This window comes from Babylonia areolata, chromosome 26, assembly GCF_041734735.1.
Source record: "Babylonia areolata isolate BAREFJ2019XMU chromosome 26, ASM4173473v1, whole genome shotgun sequence".
Classification (NCBI taxonomy): domain Eukaryota; kingdom Metazoa; phylum Mollusca; class Gastropoda; order Neogastropoda; family Buccinidae; genus Babylonia; species Babylonia areolata.
In genome coordinates, this window is record NC_134901.1 from 1753583 (window position 1) to 1774837 (window position 21255).

The following is a 21255-nucleotide window of genomic DNA, read 5'->3' on the forward strand; positions in this document are numbered from 1 at the left end:
ACTCTAGGTTTTTAATCATCAACCACTTATAAGTTATATTCTGTCTGACAAAGAGTCTAGCAAAACACCAGGTTTTTTTAGCATTAACCACCTGCATTCTATTTCACAAAGTCTGGCAATACACAGTGTTATACAACATTCACCAACCATGTTCAGTCTGTAAAAGTGTCTAGCAAAACACGAGGCTATTCCACATTCACTATGTAGCACCCTGTGTTCTTCCCTGCCTTCTATATGTCAAAGGGTCTAGCAAAACACTAGGTTACTGAACATCCACCACCTCTGTTCTACCTGACAAAAGATATACACATCAAAACACTAGAAATTCCGCCTACCTCCATCGGCGTAGCTCTCACAGCCGTAGCCGTCCTGCAGCCCCGTAGTCCACGTGCCCTCGTAGCGGGCCCCCGAGGTAGTGGACTGACGAACTCCGTAGCGGCCTTTGAAGCCCTGAGTCCACTCCCCGCGGTACATCCATCTGCCCTTGGTCTCCAGACCCAGGCCGTGACGCTTGCCCTGGAACCACTGGCCCTTGTAGGCGTTGCCAGAGGGCCACGTGTACACGCCCGACACCTCGAACCCGTACTGCCAGGCGCCCGCGTATTCCCCCTGGCCCTTGGGCCCGGTGCACACCCCGTGCCCGTGCGCCTTGCCGTCCTCCCAGCCCCCGCAGTACGTCCCGCCATCGTCGAAATCGAAACGACCCCCGCCCGTAGTCATGACGACGACTGCCGCGCCTCACCGAGTTGTCTCCTCTTCCTCACCAGCATCTCCCTCTCCCACCCCCCCAAGTACCAGGGGCCGGTCCCGAGCCCTCGGCTGGCTTTTTTCTCCCTCTCTCCCTTTGTGGAGGGAGGGGGGACGATCTTAATGGCTTCTCTCCCTTGGGCAAGGTAAAGGTCACTTAGAAATGTATCCACTTCCGGTTCGAAACTTCCGGTAACTGATGTGTTGCCTTTCTCCTCTTCTGTTGGATTTGCCAATTAAGAAAAAAAATGTAAAAGGTAATGAAAAAAATTACACAAATGTAGTTCTTAGTAACATCAGCTTTGATTACATATCTCTGAGAGCAGTGCGAAAAGATTCATCACTCATAGCCCTTTATTTCTTTTCTTTTTTTCTTTTTTTTTACTTCCCTTTTATAAATCCACAGAACACAACACTCAGTGTGCACCAACAATCGAAATTTCCTTCCTTCCTTTCTTACATTTTCCTTCTTCTTATTTATCTCTCACGAAGAAAACAGGCGAGATGGAAAAAAAAAGAAAAGAAAAACAACAACAGCACCTTAGACTCCACACAGCAATAACTTTTTTTTTTTCAAAGACGCGTAAATAATGGAACCATGACAGTGGAAGAAAGACGAGAATCCCGGGATAGATACGAGGATACAGCGACGTGGGATTTTCTCTCCGACGAGCGCTCGTTGCTGTCGGCAGCACGGACGTGTGGCGCTCGCCGAGAGCTGCCTGCTACCAGCAGTCAGCGATGGCGAAGGTGACCCCGAATAAAGCTGACGCCGAAATTCCTCTCACAGATGGTGGTGGTGGTAGGGAGGATGGGAGAGAAGAAGAGCGGCGGGCTTACAGGAACTGAAGGTTGCTTGCACTCCACTGTGGCCTGTCTGTCAGCCCGTGTACTACTCCCACCTCCGTACACACACACAACACTCACTTCACACACACACTTGCTGGCTTGTTGTAGCTCCCACTACTTACAGCACTTGCCAGCCTGCCCATGCGTGTTCCTCTCAGGCGGCAGCCAGCTCAGTCAATTTGGTGGGGCGTAGGATCGGTATGTGCTTCAATAGGAGAAAAATCAATAAGGGTTGTCAACAACTGGAGGCAAGGCTGGGGCGAACAGAACGCTGCTGCGCTCAGTCTCTCCCGCTCCAGTCGGCAACAGCCGTTAGAATAACGACGGACCGCTTTGGCTGATGGGGATTTCAATTATGAATGGGATGTATTAATCAGCACGGCCGTTCAGGTGGGCGTGAGAACGTGTGTTGTTGCTGCCGTACAGAGTAGAACACCGTGTCACCCAGTCACTGCCACACTTCGCTTATTCCCGAAAACGCTGGCTTGTCGCGTGCCACCAACCCAGAATGTGTTGTACACCTGAGTAAATCTGCAAAAAAAAGACAACAGAAAACACGTGAATTATGTTTTGGTCTTTGTGACGGGAAGAAAGAAAATAAGCAGAGTGGTTCTCCCCAAATCATGGGGTTTCCCCCACCCACGCAGTGACCGTGAAAACACAGAAATCAAACCAAGAAACGAGCGAACAGCCATGTGTCAGTGGCTGACGAACTGCACGAGCAACACGGTTTGAAAAAATTCTACCGGCACTATGACCTCTTTGAGGCAATAGACCTTCACAGTAATGCCGCACCACAGCGACTTCGACTGAACACACGGCAGGAAAGGTCACCACACGTCTGTCACCCGACCGCACCGACACACGAACGGCACGAGGCGTGTTTCACCCGAAACACTGGAGACTAAAAGGTCAAACACAGCCTCCAGGACACAGGCACCGGTGTATGTGGTCCACCTCAACTGAACACTACTCACAAGCGGAAAGATCAAGAGTATGTACTTTCTCACCACAACACACAACGGAAAGAGGTGTACCAAATATTACAGACCGGTCAGGAGAGACCTGGGCAATACACTGTCAAGAGAACAGCAGAGACCTGGGCAATACACTGTCAAGAGAACAGCAGAGACCTCGGCAATACACTGTCAAGAGAACAGCAGAGACCTCGGCAATACACTGTCAAGAGAACAGGAGAGACCTGGGCAATACACTGTCAAGAGAACAGGAGAGACCTGGGCAATACACTGTCAAGAGAACAGGAGAGACCTCGGCAATACACTGTCAAGAGAACAGGAGAGACCTGGGCAATACACTGTCAAGAGAACAGCAGAGACCTGGGCAATACACTGTCAAGAGAACAGGAGAGACCTGGGCAATACACTGTCAAGAGAACAGCAGAGACCTCGGCAATACACTGTCAAGAGAACAGGAGAGACCTGGGCAATACACTGTCAAGAGAACAGCAGAGACCTGGGCAATACACTGTCAAGAGAACAGGAGAGACCTGGGCAATACACTGTCAAGAGAACAGCAGAGACCTGGGCAATACACTGTCAAGAGAACAGGAGAGACCTGGGCAATACACTGTCAAGAGAACAGCAGAGACCTCGGCAATACACTGTCAAGAGAACAGGAGAGACCTGGGCAATACACTGTCAAGAGAACAGGAGAGACCTGGGCAATACACTGTCAAGAGAACAGCAGAGGCCTGGGCAATACACTGTCAAGAGAACAGCAGAGACCTGGGCAATACACTGTCAAGAGAACAGGAGAGACCTGGGCAATACACTGTCAAGAGAACAGGAGAGACCTGGGCAATACACTGTCAAGAGAACAGGAGAGACCTGGGCAATACACTGTCAAGAGAACAGCAGAGGCAAAGGGAGTGACTGGATGGGAACAACCTTGCAGACACACAACCCAAAACGGCATTCGAAGAATAGCAAAACAACATCCTCACAGCGTCAGCACGCACACTGGGGGGATGAATAGTGGCCTAACTCCGCTTCATTCGATTCAAACGGAGAAAAGAAAATCTCATGAAAACCGGTGCAGGTCTGTGGAAGTTGTGGCCCCGACTCCCCACGGAGCCTGTGTGCGGGCCGGGAAGACAGGAACCCCGGTGACGGATGGCTGCCAGGACTGGCACACTCCTCAGGCCCGGCGGTCACGTGCAGTTGCCAGCTTCCCAGACGCCAGACACACAGAGACACAGCACCGCTGAAAAGAGCAAAAGGCAACACCCAGCTTTCTTCCCAGACCACGCCGACGTTCCAACCGACTGATCTGATAATCGAAATGCCAGCAACGCCAACGTCGGCATTTTTCTGCCTGTCACCACCACCACTAACGGCACGACACGACTGATGTTCACCTGACAAATGCGTGTTGTCACTGACGTCCGTCGCTATGACACAGGTGGGATGTGATCACCTGTCAAACATCATTGACTTCCATGACTTCCTTGACTATAACTTGAAGATTGGTGATTTGTGATCACCTGTCAAGTTTTAACTTACTTCCATGATCATAATTTACACACAGGTGTGATGTGTTACCTGACATATTGACAATGACCTCCATGATTACAACTTGTACATTGGTGGGATGTGTTCACCTGACGAACGTTGTCTTAAGTCCCATAGTCAACTTTCACAGAACTGGGATGTGATCATAACGTACAGAAAGTAACCTGTTATGAACCGATGACAACAGAAGTGAATGCAGAAGGAACAGAGTTACAGTGCCAACATTACCACGCACCGTGTCAGGACTTCAAACAAACGCAGGAGACACAAGTCCCATGGAAAGACACTCCCCGACCAAACCTTCACCACCAGAGAGTGTCGGCTGCCCTGTGCGATGTACCCAGTCATAAACACTACATTTCCCGAGATAATAGTGTCTATGACCCAGTGTACTACCCAGCAGTGACGAAATAAACGTCATAACCAGCACATCATCATCAGACTCCAATTGGCCGTGAGCTGATGAAAGTCTACTCAGGAACCACACCACAGAATAATATCCGACATTAATCTGATGAAAACATGCCCAGCGCTAATTTGGGGGGAATGTAATCAGCACTGACGTCAGCAATCATGACTGTACTACTTTATAAAATACTGTCTAAAACGGCAGAAACGTGTGCTTGTCAACGACTAGTACTAAACTCGTGCTCTAACAAATAAAAGAATGGCCAGCACTTACGTCATAAACGAAAGTCTACCAGTACAATCAATCACACTTTGTAATAAGTCTGACGATAGTAAATCAATAATCTGACAGTAACGTGTCGAAAAGTTGTTTTTTTAAAAACGTTTCACTGGCAATATCTCGTAAAATTACTATCGGTAATAATCCGCAAACGTCTAAGCTAATACCTCTTAAAAGTCTAACCAGTACAAATAAACCACAGTTATACTCCATGCATATCTAATCGTAAAATATTAAAGTAACATCTCACAAACAACCGGAAACATTTTATAAAAGACTAACCAGTAATGTCTCGTAAATATCTAGCCACCAGAATCTCATGAACGTTTGACCAGTAATGCCATATAAAAAAAAAATTAACAAGCATATACTAAAAAACGTTTTATCAGTAAAAGCCTATTTCTAATTAGAAATGAAATCATAACCAGCGCCGACTTCGAAAAATCCACCAGTCACGGTCTTCAATAAAGCTTTAACTCTCAATGATCCTATGAAACTGCCACCTTCAGTGACTTAATGGAAAACTTGACCACTACTATAATTACTGGTTTTACGAAATTCAAAACTTAAAGTTACAACCATTATCTAGGTCGTAATGTTACACTTGAACCATCACTGACCTACAGAATGTCATAACTTACCGATACGCCAAGACTGACCAAATGAAAGTCCTGACTTACTGTTACAGCCAACGCAGGCTCACCTAACAATAGTCATAACTTCCTGTTACATGCTTTCAGCTATCCCTGACCGACTGAAAGTCATAATTTACTGCTACACCTATCACTGACCTAACGCCAACTAATTAACTGCTGCGATGATCACAGACTTTATGCAAGTCCAAATTATAACCACTACAACCACCACAGACTTCATGACAGGCATAACTTGCCATTACAACAGACTTTATGAAAGCCATAACTTACTACTACGACCATCACTGACTTTACGAAAGTGACAAATAACTGCTACAGCACTGAGTGGCTTTATGAAAGTTACAAATATTTTTCATAACAATCACTGGCTTTACGAAAGTCTAACCAACTGCCACAACCGTTACTAACCGCTGCAACGACTACTAATGTATTCTCCGTACGTCAAAACTGACAATCGTTACAGTCATCACTGACTTCAGTCGTGCACGTGAAAACGATAACCACTCCAGCCATCAAAGACTTCGTGTGCGTAGCCAGAACTACAATCACTTCAGCCACCACTGATTTCGTGTACGTCAAAACACCACTACTCACAGCCATCACGGAGTTCATGAACGTCAATGTGCAACTACTGCATCCATTTCTGACTTCATACCAAAGTCCTGACCACTGAAACCACTGGTGGAAGCAGTGCGAGTAATGGCTAACTCAAACCTCATTAATATTTGACCTTATGCAAACCCCACAGGGTTCACGAAAGCCTGCCTGAAAGCCAAACGTCATCGCCTCACTCACGTTATCAAATTCAGAAAGCACTGACCTACAAAAACACAACGGCTCGATACCAGTCTAGGCAACGATGTTTGAACGGTTTTGTCATAACAACCTTCAATCTGGAAGATCTCCGTTTCTGCAACACACACGAACACACACACACACACACGAACACACACACACACACACACACACACACACACACACACACGAACACACACACACACACACACACGAACACACACACTAATCTATCGGTAACTCACAACACCCGCTCGTGTCTTGATGCTGCCCAAGCAGGCTACCATTTTTTCTTAGTCCGAGTCCATTTTGTTTACGTTGTCGTGGTCAGTCCAACCTGATCAATAACTCCACATCAGCAACAATCACAACAATCTAGTCTAACGGCGGCAACGGAAACAGCCGGGTTTGTGGAGGTGGAACGTACACAAATCCCACATGTGTCGTGAAAAAAGCCAGAGGCACGAGAACCAACGAATCAGCGGTGCAGTGGTAGGTAGCAAAAACCCAGAGACAGCCACCAGAAAACTTCATGCGGCAAGGAAAAAGGGGGGAGGAAAGGGGATGGGGGCGTGGGGGGGGAAGGAAGAGAGGTAGTGTGGAGGGGAGGAAGGATGCACGAGGGGAGGGTGGTGGAGGGACGGAGGGAGGGTAAAGGTAAGGAGGAAGTTGTCGTATCAAGTCTGTGGCGTATTACCTGTGCGGTGTGCTTCATACTGAACGATTCCCTTGTCAGCGGTGCTTGCCAGCCGTTAACCGTCTTGCCGTCGCCATGCTGACGAGGGAGGAGGAGAAGGCGAGGTGGTAGTGGTGGTGGTGGTGGTGGTGGTGGAAGGAAGAGGCCCTTTCCCCCTTCTTTACCCCACTAAGTTTCTATCTGCTGCCACACTCAACTGTCCACACACGGCAAGCTTGCAGCCAACTTGCGGGCCTGGCTGTGTTGTCTATTCGGTGTAGATGCTGCTGGTTGTGTTGACGTTGGTTGTGGTGGTGGTGGTGGCAGTGGCGGCAGCGATGGTGGGTGGTGGTGGTGGTGGTGGTGGTGGGGACTCGCCACCGAGGCTCGACCACAAGACAGACACAGAGAGGGAGCAAGGGGCCTGATAGCAGCGAGCGAGGCGAGCTCAGAGCCCTCAGCCAACTCTGGCGCTGACTGCTGCTGCTGCTGCTGTGCTGTGCTGTGCTGTGCTGTGCTGTGCTGCTGTGGAGGCAGTCGGTAGATTCTGACGCTCAGGCACACACACACACACACACACACACACACACACACACACACACACACACACACACGTTCCACAAAACTTCGCCGCGCTGTTTGCCTCTCCTCTCCTTTCTCTCTCTCGACGCGTCCGCCTTCTCCGTCTTTCCACCCCCACCCCCCACTCACTCTTCAATCGCACACGCGTACGCACGCACGCACACGCACTCCGAGCTGCGAAACAATAACCGAGAGCTTGCCGTGTGAGACAGACAGATAGACAGAGACATAGAGATTGGATAATGTGTCGGATGAATTCATGTGTTGTCTGTATTGTGCAGTCAGTGTCGGCTTTATGCCGTTTCAGCATGTTGCCGTGCTGTGCCGTACCTCGCTGTGTTGTGCTGCACTGTGCTGTACCGTGTTAGACTGTGCTGTGTTGGACTGCGCTGTGTAGCGTTATGATTGCATCGTGCTGTGCTCCATGTTGTGTTGTGCCGTACCGTGTTGTGCTGTACCGTGTGAGCTGTACCGTGTGAGCTGTACCGTGTTGTGCTGTACCGTGTGTGCTGTACCGTGTGTGCTGTACCGTGTTGTGCTGTACCGTGCTGTACCGTGCTGTGCTGTACCGTGTTGTGTTGTGCCGTACCGTGTTGTGTTGTGCCGTACCGTGTTGTGCTGTACCGTGTTGTGGTGTGCTGTACCGTTATCTGCTGTACCGTGCTGTGCTGTACCGTACTGTGCTGTACCGTACTGTGCTGTGCTGTACCGTGTTGTGCTGTACTGTGCTGTTCTGGTGTGTGTGTGTGTGTGTGAAAGAGAGAGATATTCTGCGTTGATCTACGTGTGTTTGGTTGCTTTCTTTCTTTGGCCTGTACGTACTGCCAGCCAAAGATACTTCAAATCGTGCGGACTGGTTCGCTACCGTGACATCACATCACACCTGACATTTTTTCTTTCTTTTTTTTTTTTTTAACAGAAATTGAATAGCGATGAAGATAGAGATACAGATAAAATGAGCTGTAAAAACAAACAAATAAATAAACAGCATTTCGAGAACTGGCGTTCACACATGCATGCACGGTGTGTATTTGTGCATAATTATAGGCCCTGCAGTGGACACTCCACATGCACAAACTTCATGTCATTTGGCGAAACTGCACACACACACACACACACACACACACACACACACACACACACACACACACACACACACCTCTGACTTGAAAAGGAGTTAGTTTGAATTATTGTAATTCTTATATCTCATGGTATCAACTGAACCACAATTAGTGACTCGGTACCTGAAGAATGTTAATGTGACTGCGAGTTTGTAAAATACGTTTATACACACACCCCTGAATCGCATGCCCAATCACACACAAAAACAAATCAGTGTTAAGTAAATTCTCTCTCTCTCTCTCTCTCTCTCTCTCTCTATATATATATATATATATATATATATATATATATATATATATATATATATATATATAACGGCATCTGTTTTACAAACAAACGTAACACTGTCTGGTTTGCCTGCTTCATCTATTCAGTCCCTTCAGCGCATACAAATCTCTGCTACCCGACTCGTCCACTCTGGACCTTGTATTTGGAATGAACTTCCTCTTTCGTTTCGTCAGGTCTCCGCACTCAGCTCCTTCAAGTCTGGCCTTAAAACTCACCTCTTCACAAGATAGCCTCCCTCCCCTACCTCTTCCTTGTCTTCAGTTTTAGAGTTATGCATGTGTGTGAATGACTGGTGTCAAAGCGCTTATGCCTCTACACAAGATTCAGCGCTATATAAATACCATCATTATTAGTCGTAGTAGTTTTACAGATACCCACGGGTCAGTGAGACTTGCATTCATTCCCGATGATTGGTGCTTCCTTAGTGGCGCACAGTGATAGTCTGAAAACTGCCAGTAAATGGTAATGATGGCTGGTCAGAGCGCTGGCGTGAATCATTTGCCCAAGTGACAATGTTCTTCTTTTATCTTCATTTTCTTTCTTTTTCTTTTGTGTGAGTGTGTGTGTGTGTGTGTGTGTGTGTGTGTGTGTGTGTGTGTGTGTGTGTGTGTGTGTGTGTGTGTACTTCAGAGCCCTGACGTCAGTTAAAGGTCAGGGAGCTGCTGACAATAAGAACAGTCTTGTTTTCACGACAGCTAATTGTTTCGTTCATCTATCCGCCACAAGGAAAGAAAACTATATAATACAAATAAAAACCCTAATAAAATCGAAATAGAAAAGAAATTTATACAGAAAAATAAAGTCTAAACAGAAATGAAAACGATAAACACACTTAAAGTCAAAGTCAGTGGACAATAATCCGATGAGAAGAACGAAAAGTCGGTGTTATAGTTTTATGACGAATTGTGTACTGAATAGTCATTGGTCTATACTTCAACTGATTTTCTTTTCGTGAAGATCACATGCTGGAGAAAAAAGGAACCATCAATCGAGCTATCGAAAAAAAAGGGGGGAGGGTTGGAGGAAGTTAGTAAGGGTGATAAATCTGTGTAATAAGGTCTTGATCATCGGGACTTTCTCACTGCTCTGGCGTACCTAAAATACCCGACAGGAAAACTCGAACTGTGTGTGACTTACGCCACTGCTCTAAAAATAGATGGACAGCTCATTGCCCAGGAAAGCTGAAGCCAACTGGACGCCATACTGACACTCGTATCCGGCTGTCAGTCCGTTGAGAAGTCGCCTGCTAACTGGTGGTAGTTTGTTAAGTGTAACCGTGTATCTTTGATGAAATCGTGTTATGCCTGCCCCCACGACATGCTAAATGTTGTCTTGATTGGTATCGGCCAATGCTTTATTTACCAAAGTTATTACAGGAAAACAGTGCAGTGACACGTAGCGCAAACATGCTGTGGAGACACACACAGCACTTCGAGTTTGGTCTCCGACCTAGGAGTGGCGCTATATAAGTATCCATATCAAATCAAATCAAATCAAATGTCAACTTAACTAACGCTGCGAGCAAGTGAAAGATTGTCGCGAAGCAGTCATCGTAGCCAGATGAGCGCTCGGATACATGTATGAAGTTACTGCTTCGCGCTGCCCTCTCGCGCTGTACTGACACGAGTAGCAAAATGGCTGGCTTCAGTTATCAAAGGGGTTCAAATAAGGCATGCGCTATCCACCTATTTTTAGAGCAGTGGATTTACACACATACGAACTAGGCGTTATAAGAAGCTGGCAGTTTTTCTACAGCATCATTGCAGAATGCACTGTCGACAGCAGAGGTCTGCAGATTGTCCAACCTCGAAGAAGAAAAAACAAAACAAAAAAACTTACGAAGATTTTACTGGATGAACACAAATAGTTAGAAATACCACTGGCTGTTAAGAAGCAATAGCAATTAACGTCTGCTGACCAGTCTGACCACTTCCCTTAAGATCATGGTGAACAGGCCTCTGAGTTACCCCAAATTCAAATTAAGAAAAAAAAAAGTACGTACCATAAAAGCTACTTATTCATCAATTCTTCTTCTGGAAATGTCTTACTTAAATGGATTAAGAATGCTCGTTCGACTCCAGTATACGTATGTGTTACGTTCGGATTGCAAAAAATAACAAATAATCAAATATTGTCTGTTTTGCTTGAAATGAGCATACTCGTCCCCTCCCCTAAACATATCATTCAACCGACCTCGCCGCTTGAATATGAACTATTTGAAATGAATGAAAATAACTGATATCAGTCTTTTGTTTGATAGCCAATGCTCTGAACTTGCAGGCACTGGACATGAAGACAAACACTGGACATTTCGAAAACTTCACAAGATGATCTACTGGTATTTCTTTGACATCTCTCATCAGTTGTATGTCTGTGTTATCATAATTGTTGCAGCAAGCCAAATAATTGACAAAGCAGAGAGAAACGAAACGAAACTGATTTTTATTTTACGAAGGTAGTGGAGAAAGCATAGCTGCTTTTTTGCATCCAGCCCTCAGAGAGAGAGAGAAGGGGGGTGGGGAGAGCGCAGAGGGAAGAGAGAGATGGGAGAGAGAGAGAAGAGAGAGGGGGAGAGAGAGAGGAGAGTGAGAGGGGAGATAGGAGAGTGAGAGGGAAGAGAGGAGAGAGAGGGGAAAGAGAGAGAGTGTGAAATGAGTGAGTGAGGGAGTGAGGGGAGAAAGAGAGAGAGGGAGAGAGGAGAAAGAGTGAGAGAGAGAGAGAGAGGGTGGGAGAGAGAGAGAGAGGATGGGAGAGACAGAGAGAGGGTGGGAGAGAGAGAGACAGAGAGAGAGGGAGAGAGAGAGAGAGAGAGAGAGAGAGAGAAGAGGAGAACGGGGAGGCTGCGGGTTGCAAGTCATACGTGGTGATCGATCGTGACAGGACTGGTCGGAACAGGCACTCAGACACCCCACACCCCGTTCACCAGCTGAGGACATTCCTCAATGGTTGTTCTGCATAGTTGTTGGTTTTTTCAGTCATCTGTTATCTGTCTCTCCGTCCTCCACCACACCCTTCCATTACTCCTCCTCCTCCTGTGTGTGTGTGTGTGTGTGTGTGTGCGCGCGCGCGCGTGTGTTTGTGCGTGTGTGTTTGTGTGAGAGAGCGATCTTTATTTAAACGTCTATTCACTATAAGTGTTATTGGACGAAAGGAGTAGTAGTAGTGGATGAAAGAAAGGGAATATGTGTGAATATTAGTGTAAGAAAGTGTTAGTGTTATGTATTAGAGGAAAAGTATATCATAAGAAATTAAAGTTTAAAGAGATTATGGTGTGTAATGAATGAGCTGTCACAGGAGGGCCCGAGAATATGTGTATGCATATATATCAACAAGTATTAACTTACAACAATGTAAATACGAATATCAACATTAATTAAAATACATCAAAGAAGGATGCCAACTGGTTTGGAGTTTAAAATTTCCGAAAACTTTTTAAGCAATGAATAATCATTCAAAATCATTTCAGTGGATAATAGAATATTGGTAGAGAAGTCATCAACTACATCTCTTGGAATTAACTGTCTTATGCTTGGACAATGATTGAGTAGATGACTTAGTTATTTGTTTACCGCACATACATTTTACATTTTTAGAAAATTTTGTACGAAAGGTATTTAGACGAATTATGTACATTAGACTTGTAATTTGTCTTGAATGTGCTGTTGGTGTCAAATTTAGAAAATATTTGGGATTAGCCGTTTTCTTTGTGTTTACACAATATTGGTAATATTGATTATTTGATTTTATAAGCAATTTCTTAAATCGATTTCTGGATACATTTTCTACGCTACTCAAGCATTCATGTAGATCTAACTGAATGTCAAGTTGTATTGCGCCTTCGAAATTATATGCTGCTCTTCTAGCTGCTTGGTCTACCCACTCATTAGAAGATATTCCACAGTGTGAAGGTACCCAGCAGAAAGTTATATTAATACCCTGTTTTGTCAGTTGATGAATAATATGTTTTATTTCCATCGCCATCTCAATTCGCTTCTTTAAATTTGGAGATTCAATAGCTTGTAATACTGACTTCGAGTGTACACATAACAAAACATCACATACATTTTTCGGAATGTCTGAAATATAATTCAAGGCCACAAGTATGGCTATAAGTTCAGCTGTGAAAATGGAATATTGTCTACCAATATAGTATAATTTTTTCTGTTCTTAATGAAGGAATTACAGAAGCCGCTCCTGAATTACCATTTTCTAGAACAGATCCATCTGTGTATATCTTTATACTGATTGATTGATTGATATGGATACTTATATAGCGCCTATCCTCGGTCGGAGACCAAGCTCTAAGCGCTTTACAAACACGGAGTCATTTGCACAACAGGCTGCCTACCTGGGTAGAGCCGACTGACGGCTGCCACTGGGCGCTCAACATTCGTTTCCTGTGTCATTTAATCCAATTTCAGGCATGCACACATACACACTGAGACAGACATGTAAACATTTCACGTGTATGACCGTGTTTTTTTTGTTTTGTTTTTTTGTTGTTTTTTTTGTTGTTTTTTTGTTTGTTTGTTTTGTTCTGTTTCGTTTTTTGTTTATATACCCCGCCATGTAGGCAGCCATACTCCGTTTTCTGGAGTGTGCATGCTGGGTATGTTCTTGTTTCCATAACCCACCGAACGCTGACATGGATTTCAGGATCTTTAACGTGCGTATTTGATCTTCTTCATGCGTATACACACGAATGGAGTTCAGGCACAAACGGGTCTGCACATATGTTGACCTGGGAGATCTGAAAAATCTCTCCACCCTTTCCCCACCAGACGCCGTCACCGAGATTCGAACCCGGGACCCTCAGACTGAAAGTCCAACGCTTTAACCACTTGGCTATTGCTCCCGGTAATTTGAATATATAATCTGACTATTGATTTTCCATAATCTTAATAGATAATTTGAATATTGATTTTTCATATGGGAGAGTTCTTCAGTTTCTAACAGAAATGGTAACTGGTTCTTAGACAAGTCTGTGTAATCTATGTCAATGGCAGCTTTACACTGCTCCCGTTCGGGGACTGGTGAAAAAGTAGGTATTTGTGCGATTTCCTTTCCTTTTGAATCCGTGGCACTAATGATATCTGATGCAAATGTATGAAAGGATTTCATAGACTGTATCGTCTTAGCTCTTTCAGCAAAATCTTTTTGTGAACTCAAATTAGCTTCTTTTGAAAAGGTTTCTTATGCGGAAGATTTGATGATGAATTTCGCGGCTGAAGCTTTCCTTTGTTCATCAAGAGATAAAACACCTGCTTCTCTGTAAGTTCCTAAATTTGATGTAAGAATGGGCACACCTAGAGAGAGTTTATAAGCCTTACAATCAATGCTTTGCAGCTTTAACAAATGCGGTGGAGCACTGAAAAATACCTTTTGAGCGTGTGTCAAGCGCGAACGTACGAGGGAGGTAGCGAGAGAGTGTGTGTGTGTGTGTGTGTGTGTGTGTGTGTGTGAGCGCGCGCGCGCGCGCGCGCGTGCGTGCGTGCGTGTGTGTATCTCTCTCTCTCTCTCCATTCTCTTTCTCCCATCCTCTCACTAGTTTAAACTGGACTTATTAATGTTATCAACCTCCCCTGAAATTGTTCGAAAGTGTTATCGAAATTTTTTAACAAAGATTTCAGATTCAGAGAAATTGCTCTTTCGTGAGAACTTTTCACTGTTCTACATACTACACCGTAGTGCTGTTTACTTACATTTCTATTTGTGTATTTTATGTTCACGTGAAATGTATAATAAAAAAATATATATATATAATTCTTGGGCCCAGGCCTACACATGAACAACCCTCCCCCTCTCAATTTCTCTCCCCACAGCGACAGCCTGACAATGGTCGTCGTCTCGGTTGTGGACCCTTCCTGCCCTCGGTGTATTCAATGGAGCACTGTCCCCCCTTCGACCAACCCCCAGTACCTCCCATCTGATCCTGGCCCCTGCATCCCTTCCAGCCAAGCTATGGACAGACCAGGGTATTCCAACACAGTCCAAATCCCAGTCCTTTGTCAGAACGACTCCACCTGTATGTCGTGTCCCTCCTGACCAAAGCAGAATTACCGAAACACAGTCTTTTCATCCTCAGGGTGACATCTATCTATCTAGATACGCCTTTGGTCCCGTCTGGACATAGGCCGTCAACGAGAGGCACCCCGGTCCAGCTGTCCCGAGGTATGGCCCATCCTCCTGATGTCTGTCTCCACATCTCGGCGCCAGCTGTTCTTTGGACGGCCTCTTTTTCTTTCCCCCTGAGGGTTCCAGGTGAGGGCTTGTTGTGTGATGCTGGATGCAGGTTTTCTGAGGGTGTGGCCAATCCACCTCCAGCGTCTTCGGAGGATGTTGTCTTCCACGGGCTGTTGGTTAGTTCGCTGCCACATGTCTTGACAACTGATGGTATCTGGCCAGTGGATACGTAGTATTGTTCTCAGACAGGTGTTGGTGAATGTCTGGGTTTTCTTCATGGTTGTGGCGGTGGTTCTCCAGGCCTCTGCTCAACACAGTAATACTGGCTTCACGGTGGTCAGATTTTGGAGATCCATGTGTTTTTCAGCTGTCGGAAAGCTGCTCTAGCCTCGCCGATCCTCACTTTCAAATCAGCATCTGCACCACCCTGCTTGTTGACAATGCTGCCGAGGTACGCAAGGTGACATGAATCGATCCATTTATTTGCTGAACATGATGACATCACAGATGTTAAACGTGCAGCAACATAGCAACATAATCATGGTTAGCATAATGTGAAGAAACCGATCATGTACAACGTCGTATCTTGTTACTCTGGTAATAGTACATTAGGCCCCCTTATGTCCGTGTGTGTGTGTGTGTGTGTGTGTGTGTGTGTGTGTGTGTGTGTGTGTGGTGTGTGTGTGTGTGTGTGTGTGTGTGTGTGTGTGTGTGTGTGTGTGTGTGTGTGTGTGTTTGTAAGTGCTGTGGGTTTGACATACTCATGAATTAGTGTCATAAGAACAGATCAAGGTTCCATCATATTTGATTGTGGCTCTTTGTGCAAAAAGAGTAACTTTTCAAAATTAAGCAGAGATTATTGAACGATATATTGTACATCATATCATAAGGCCCACTGTATTTAGTTCAACTTGTCATCAGGGGTTTTAGAGGTATATCCCGCTTGACAAAGAACATTTCCGATGAAGACATATCCATGCCCTGCTACAATATTGTTCGACTTAATCCCATCCTTCCAAAACAAACTGGTTTGATCCTTTATATTAGTCAGAATGTCACTTACAAACGTATTATTTCTTTCGAAAATCATCACGTAGAATCTGTATGGATTGAAATCAAACTATAAAAAACCGAACCTGTCATCATTGTATTTTTGTATCGAAACGCCGCTAAAATTGTAGACTGGATCGAAAATTTTGATGTAATGATGGAATGTTACTCTTAACGCAAATGAAATGATCCTATTTGGTGATTTCAACATAACTCTTTTAAAACCCAACAACCGATGGACTCAAATGTGTGATGATTTTGGTCTTACTCGGCTTATTCAACACCAACCCGAATAGCCCACGATCTAACAGAGATCCCATTTCCCCCTATCACCTCCTCACTCTCTCCCTCCCCTCTAACAGAGATCCCATTTCCCCCATCACCTCCTCACTCTCTCCCTCCCCTCTAACAGAGATCCCATTTCCCCCATCACCTCCTCACTCTCTCCCTCCCCTCTAACAGAGATCCCATTTCCCCCATCACCTCCTCACTCTCTCCCTCCCCTCTAACAGAGGGTCTCACTCGGCTTATTCAACACCAACCCGAACAGCCCACGATTTGTCGCAATCCCACGATTTCTCTCAGTTTGAGAAAAACTGAAGAACTTACCCAGATTTGACCTCTTTACAACTAGCTTTGTTTACTGAGGGGGGACACTTTGGTACTCTTTACCTACGATTATTAGAAATAAAAGCAGTTTTGGTTCATTTAAATCAGCTTAAAAAACGTTTCTATTTCCGGGACTAAAACTTAAATGTAGACAACCTGTTGATTATCTTGTGGGGTGCTTTGTTCATTTTTTTTTCTCATGCTGACCAGTGTTATTGGAGACAAGAGAAGTCATGGATCTATAAACATGAAATTTGATATCTCTGATTATCATACTAAGCTTCAATGTTGAAATCTGAGTCTCACTGTTGAAATCTCAGAGTCTCACTGTGTGCTTGAGGATGGATGGCGCCGGGAAGACCGGGGGTGAAGATAGTGAGTTCTTGTTGTTTGTTGCATATATAGTGGTTGTCTTTTGCATTAGTTTCTTATGTGATTTTTAGTGGAATTTTTGTCGTTCATATCTTTATTGTTAATAGTCATGTGTTCATTTGATGTAGCCCTACTCCCCACACCCCTCTTTTTTCTTTTTCTTTTTTATTATTCCCCAGGGCTGGGTGGGAAAAAGCATGTGTGTTTGCTTATCTCATTACCATGATGAAATAAAATTTCGTTTTTGTTTTTGCATGAATATGTACATGTGCATGCCGACTGTGACATACAAGTTGTGTGTCGGTTTAGAAGCGTCACCATTTGAGAACAGAACTCCGCTGAGGGAGGCCACTTTCTTGTCCCTTTGAAGCAGAAACAAAGAGACAAAGAGAGACAGGCGGAGAGACACACAGCTGCAGTAATAACTACTGGACATACACTTCCACGATCTCAAACCCACAACTGCTAAACAACAAGGAATGCTGTACTGATGTGGGCTATGACTTCCATGTGTACGTTTTGGGTCTCTCTGCGCTGGGCGGTGTTTTACTATTGTTATTAGAAATGAAAAGTAAAAAGTAAAGATTATGTACATGCATACGTGCGAGAGCACGCTCGCACACCTGATACAGTTTAAAAGCACATGGCTGCATAAACAGACACAGAGACAGAGACAGAGAGACCCTGTATACACCCCCGTCCCTTCCCTGCCTCCACTTCTCTCTCTCACTCTCTCTCTTTCTCTGTCTCTCTCTCAGTTATCCCCTTGTCAAAAGACCTTTGCAGGCAATGACAATAAAACATTTCAAGTTTCTCTCCTCTCTCTCTCTCTCTCGCTCTCGCTCTCTCAGTTATCCCCTTGTCAAAAGACCTTTGCAGGCAATGACAATAAAACATTTCAAGTTTCAAGTCTCTCTCTCTCTCTCTCTCTCTCTCTCTCTCTCTCTCAGTTATCCCCTTGTCAAAAGGCCTTTGCAGGCAATGACAATAAAACATTTCAAGTTTCATCTCTCTCTCTCTCTCTGTGTGTCTCTCTCTCTGTCTCTCTCTCTCAGTTATCCCATTGTCAAAGGATCTTTGTAAGCAGTGACAATAAAACTTTTCAAGTTTCCAGTCTCTCTCTCTCTGTTATCCCCTTGTCAAAAGACCTTTGCAGCCAATGACAATAAAACATTTCAAGTTTCAACTCTCTCTATTTGTCTGACTGTCTGTCTGTCTCCTCCTCACTCTCTCCCTCCCCTCTAACAGAGACCCCATTTCCCCTATCACCTCTTCAATCTCTCCCTCCCCTCTAACAGAGACCCCATTTCCCCCATCACCTCCTCACTCTCTCCCTCCCCTCTAACAGAGATCCCATTTCCCCTATCACCTCCTCACTCTCTCCCTCCCCTCTAACACAGATCCCATTTCCCCCATCACCTCCTCACTCTCTCCCTCCCCTCTAACAGAGATCCCATTTCCCCTATCACCTCCTCACTCTCCCACTCTTTCCCTTCCACGACATTTTCGTTAATGGCTTTGATAAGGGTTTTTTTTCCGCATAAATATTAACGACTATGCTGTGTGGCGGATATCAAATGATGGAATTGCGTCTGTGTGTATTCGTATTGCTTTCTTTTAGTTTTCCCAGATGGCTAACAGTATAAAAAAAAAAAAAAAAACATAAAAAAATAGATAATAAAAAGGGTGTTTTTTTTAAACCGCCAACAACAACAAAATAATGATAGTCAGAAATAAATTAATAAATGAAATAAAACAAACCAGAAACGACGGGTGCAATCGCCGAGTGGTTAAAGCGTTGGACTCTCAATCTCAGGGTCCCGGGTTCGAATCTCGGTAACGACGCCTGGTGGGTAAAGGGTGGAGATTTTTCTGATCTCCCAGGTCAACATATGTGCAGACCTGCTTGTGTCTGAACCCCCTTCGTGTGTATACGCACGAAGAAGATCAAATACGAACGTTAAAGATCCTGTAATCCATGTCAGCGTTCGGTGGGTTATGGAAACAAGAACATACCCAGCATGCGCATCTCCGAAAACGGAGTATGGCTGCCTACATGGCGGGGTAAAAACGGTCATACTCGTAAAAGCCCAATCGTGTAATATACGAGTGAACGTGGAAGTTGCAGCTCACGAACGAAGAGGAAAAAGAAACCAGAAACAACGTTTGTGTGTGTGGCAATTCCCTCTCGATTCGTTCGTTCTCTGTCCGTCTGTCTCATTCATTTTATCCCCGTCTCCTCCGCCTCTGCTCTCTCCCTTCTATCTTTATTTCTCTCACGTATATATCTGAAACCCCGATCCTCCCTGCTCCTCACCCCATCCCACATCTCTCTCTCTCTCTCTCTCTCTCTCTCTCTCACTCTCTATCTCTCGCTCTCTCTCTCTGCCTGTCTGACTTTCAGACCTGCTCTACAAGTCAGTCCTTCCGAGAGAGCCCGTGCGGATGTAGTAAACACATTACTGTTTGACAGCAGATCACGGGAGGTCCCTGCATGTTGTCTCTGATAGCACCAAAAAGCCCATACCTGCGGAAGACACAGGGAGAGAGATAAAGAGAGACACATAGAGAGTGAGAAATAGAAGAAAGAGATAAAGACAGAGTACAGAGAGAGAGACAGACAGACAAACAGACGGAGACAGAAAGACAGATTCAGACGCAGACATGCACACACGCACACAGATAAAGGAGGGGAGAGCAGCGATCATGTGCAAAGCATGCACGACGCACACCCACTGACCTTGACAGACTGATACAGCATTGTGATGCCTGGACTGCACACCGATCTCAGTCATGGAGTTTACTGATGCACACCCCTGCCATTCCTTCCTTGACGGGTTGACCACAATCACGTCTTGGTTATTCTTCAGGAAGAAACACTCATCCTTTTTTTAAATAAATAAACCAAAAGGACCTTTATTTCGCAGTATCTGGGTCACTAGACCACTCTGGCTAGCGAAGCGCTCCCCAGGGATAAACCCCAACCGGCACAACTTGGCGCTGCGCTGCAGACAATTAGAAACTTCCCCGTTTCGTTAACAATGCCGATTGGTAAATGCCAACTATTAAAATGGCCAAGGAACCTTTTAGTCAATTGTTTGTTTGTTGCTTTTTTCTTTTTCTTTTTTTCAATTCGACACACTGCACGCATTTCCATGAAATGATTTTGCTTTACACCTCTGACACAAATATTATCATTCATGTAATTTGTAATTAATTGCTCATTTGCATGTTCACAATACTCAGTGTTTTGACCACATGGCAGAGGATTTGGGAAGTGAGTTGGAGGACGGGGATACGGGGTTGTGCTGGGAGTGGCAGGGGGTTTGGGACCGACTTCTCGCCCTTGGCCTACCTCACACACCACTGACACCTCCAAATCGGCGACACAATCACTAGTTAAAAACCGCAGCGAGAGGAAATAGCTGACTGCTGAGTTTTTCATATCAGAAAATGTAAAAAAAAAAAATAAATAATAATAATAATAATAATAATCACCGTACGCCTGATGCAAAATCAGTTTGAATTTTTTTTAAATCACAGAATGAATGAATTCGAGGGTATGTCCATTTGGTTTTTGTGCTCACAGATAACTTTTGCTGTGCAAAAAAAATATATATATATTCTGCAAAGTTTCCCGATATTGTGCAATAAACACAGCAAGTTGAAGATAGCAATTCCATCACTGTGCCCTTTTCACAAACTGATATTGTGTACTACGCTTTTACTCACGAAAGTACTTGGCAGACGACAACGTACGTTTCAAGAAACACGCCTTTTGCAGTCAGCACCCCAGCAACGAACAACACTCTGCAGACGGTAACACCTCGATGACGAAGTGCTTTGCAGACGACAATATTTCAAGAGACGAGTCCCGCACTGTCGCGTGATGGTTTCGTAAATGGAGTGAGAAATTTAATTTGGAGCGTGTCATCCATGCTCCCAAAGTCAGTATTGTGATTCGGAGAGATGACCCACATCATGAACACGAACACTTCTCAGGTTGCCAGTTTTCAGTTTACCATTGCACGTTTGGGGTGGGGACTCACAAAGAGTAGAGCGGCTCTCTCGAACGCATTGAGTGGTCGCGCCATTGCAGACGGATTT

At 44.9% G+C, this 21255-nt stretch overlaps 2 protein-coding genes across 4 annotated transcripts in view; both read right to left on the reverse strand.

The window, feature by feature from the left end:
- The window catches only part of LOC143300635 (junctophilin-1-like), a 213561-nt gene extending 206120 nt beyond the window's left edge, over positions 1-7441 (reverse strand). Inside the window, exons 1-2 of one of the 3 annotated variants that reach the window (XM_076614437.1) lie at positions 6964-7441; positions 336-2127 (exon numbers count right to left, since the gene is read on the reverse strand). In XM_076614437.1, coding sequence (XP_076470552.1) covers positions 336-720 — 385 coding nt within the window. In that variant the 5' untranslated portion in view covers positions 721-2127; positions 6964-7441. Of the gene's footprint in view, positions 1-335; positions 2128-6511; positions 6663-6963 lie in introns of those variants that run through there. The other 2 variants (XM_076614435.1, XM_076614436.1) reach the window with 2 other exon arrangements.
- Positions 7442-15071: 7630 nt separating this feature from the next.
- LOC143300798 (uncharacterized) lies at positions 15072-19943 on the reverse strand. The gene is made up of 2 exons (XM_076614727.1): positions 19889-19943; positions 15072-15421 (listed from the first exon to the last, which is right to left on the reverse strand). The coding sequence occupies exons 1-2, from the start codon at positions 19941-19943 to the stop codon at positions 15072-15074; spliced, it is 405 nt and encodes a 134-aa protein (XP_076470842.1).
- Between the last annotated feature and the right edge of the window lie 1312 nt (positions 19944-21255).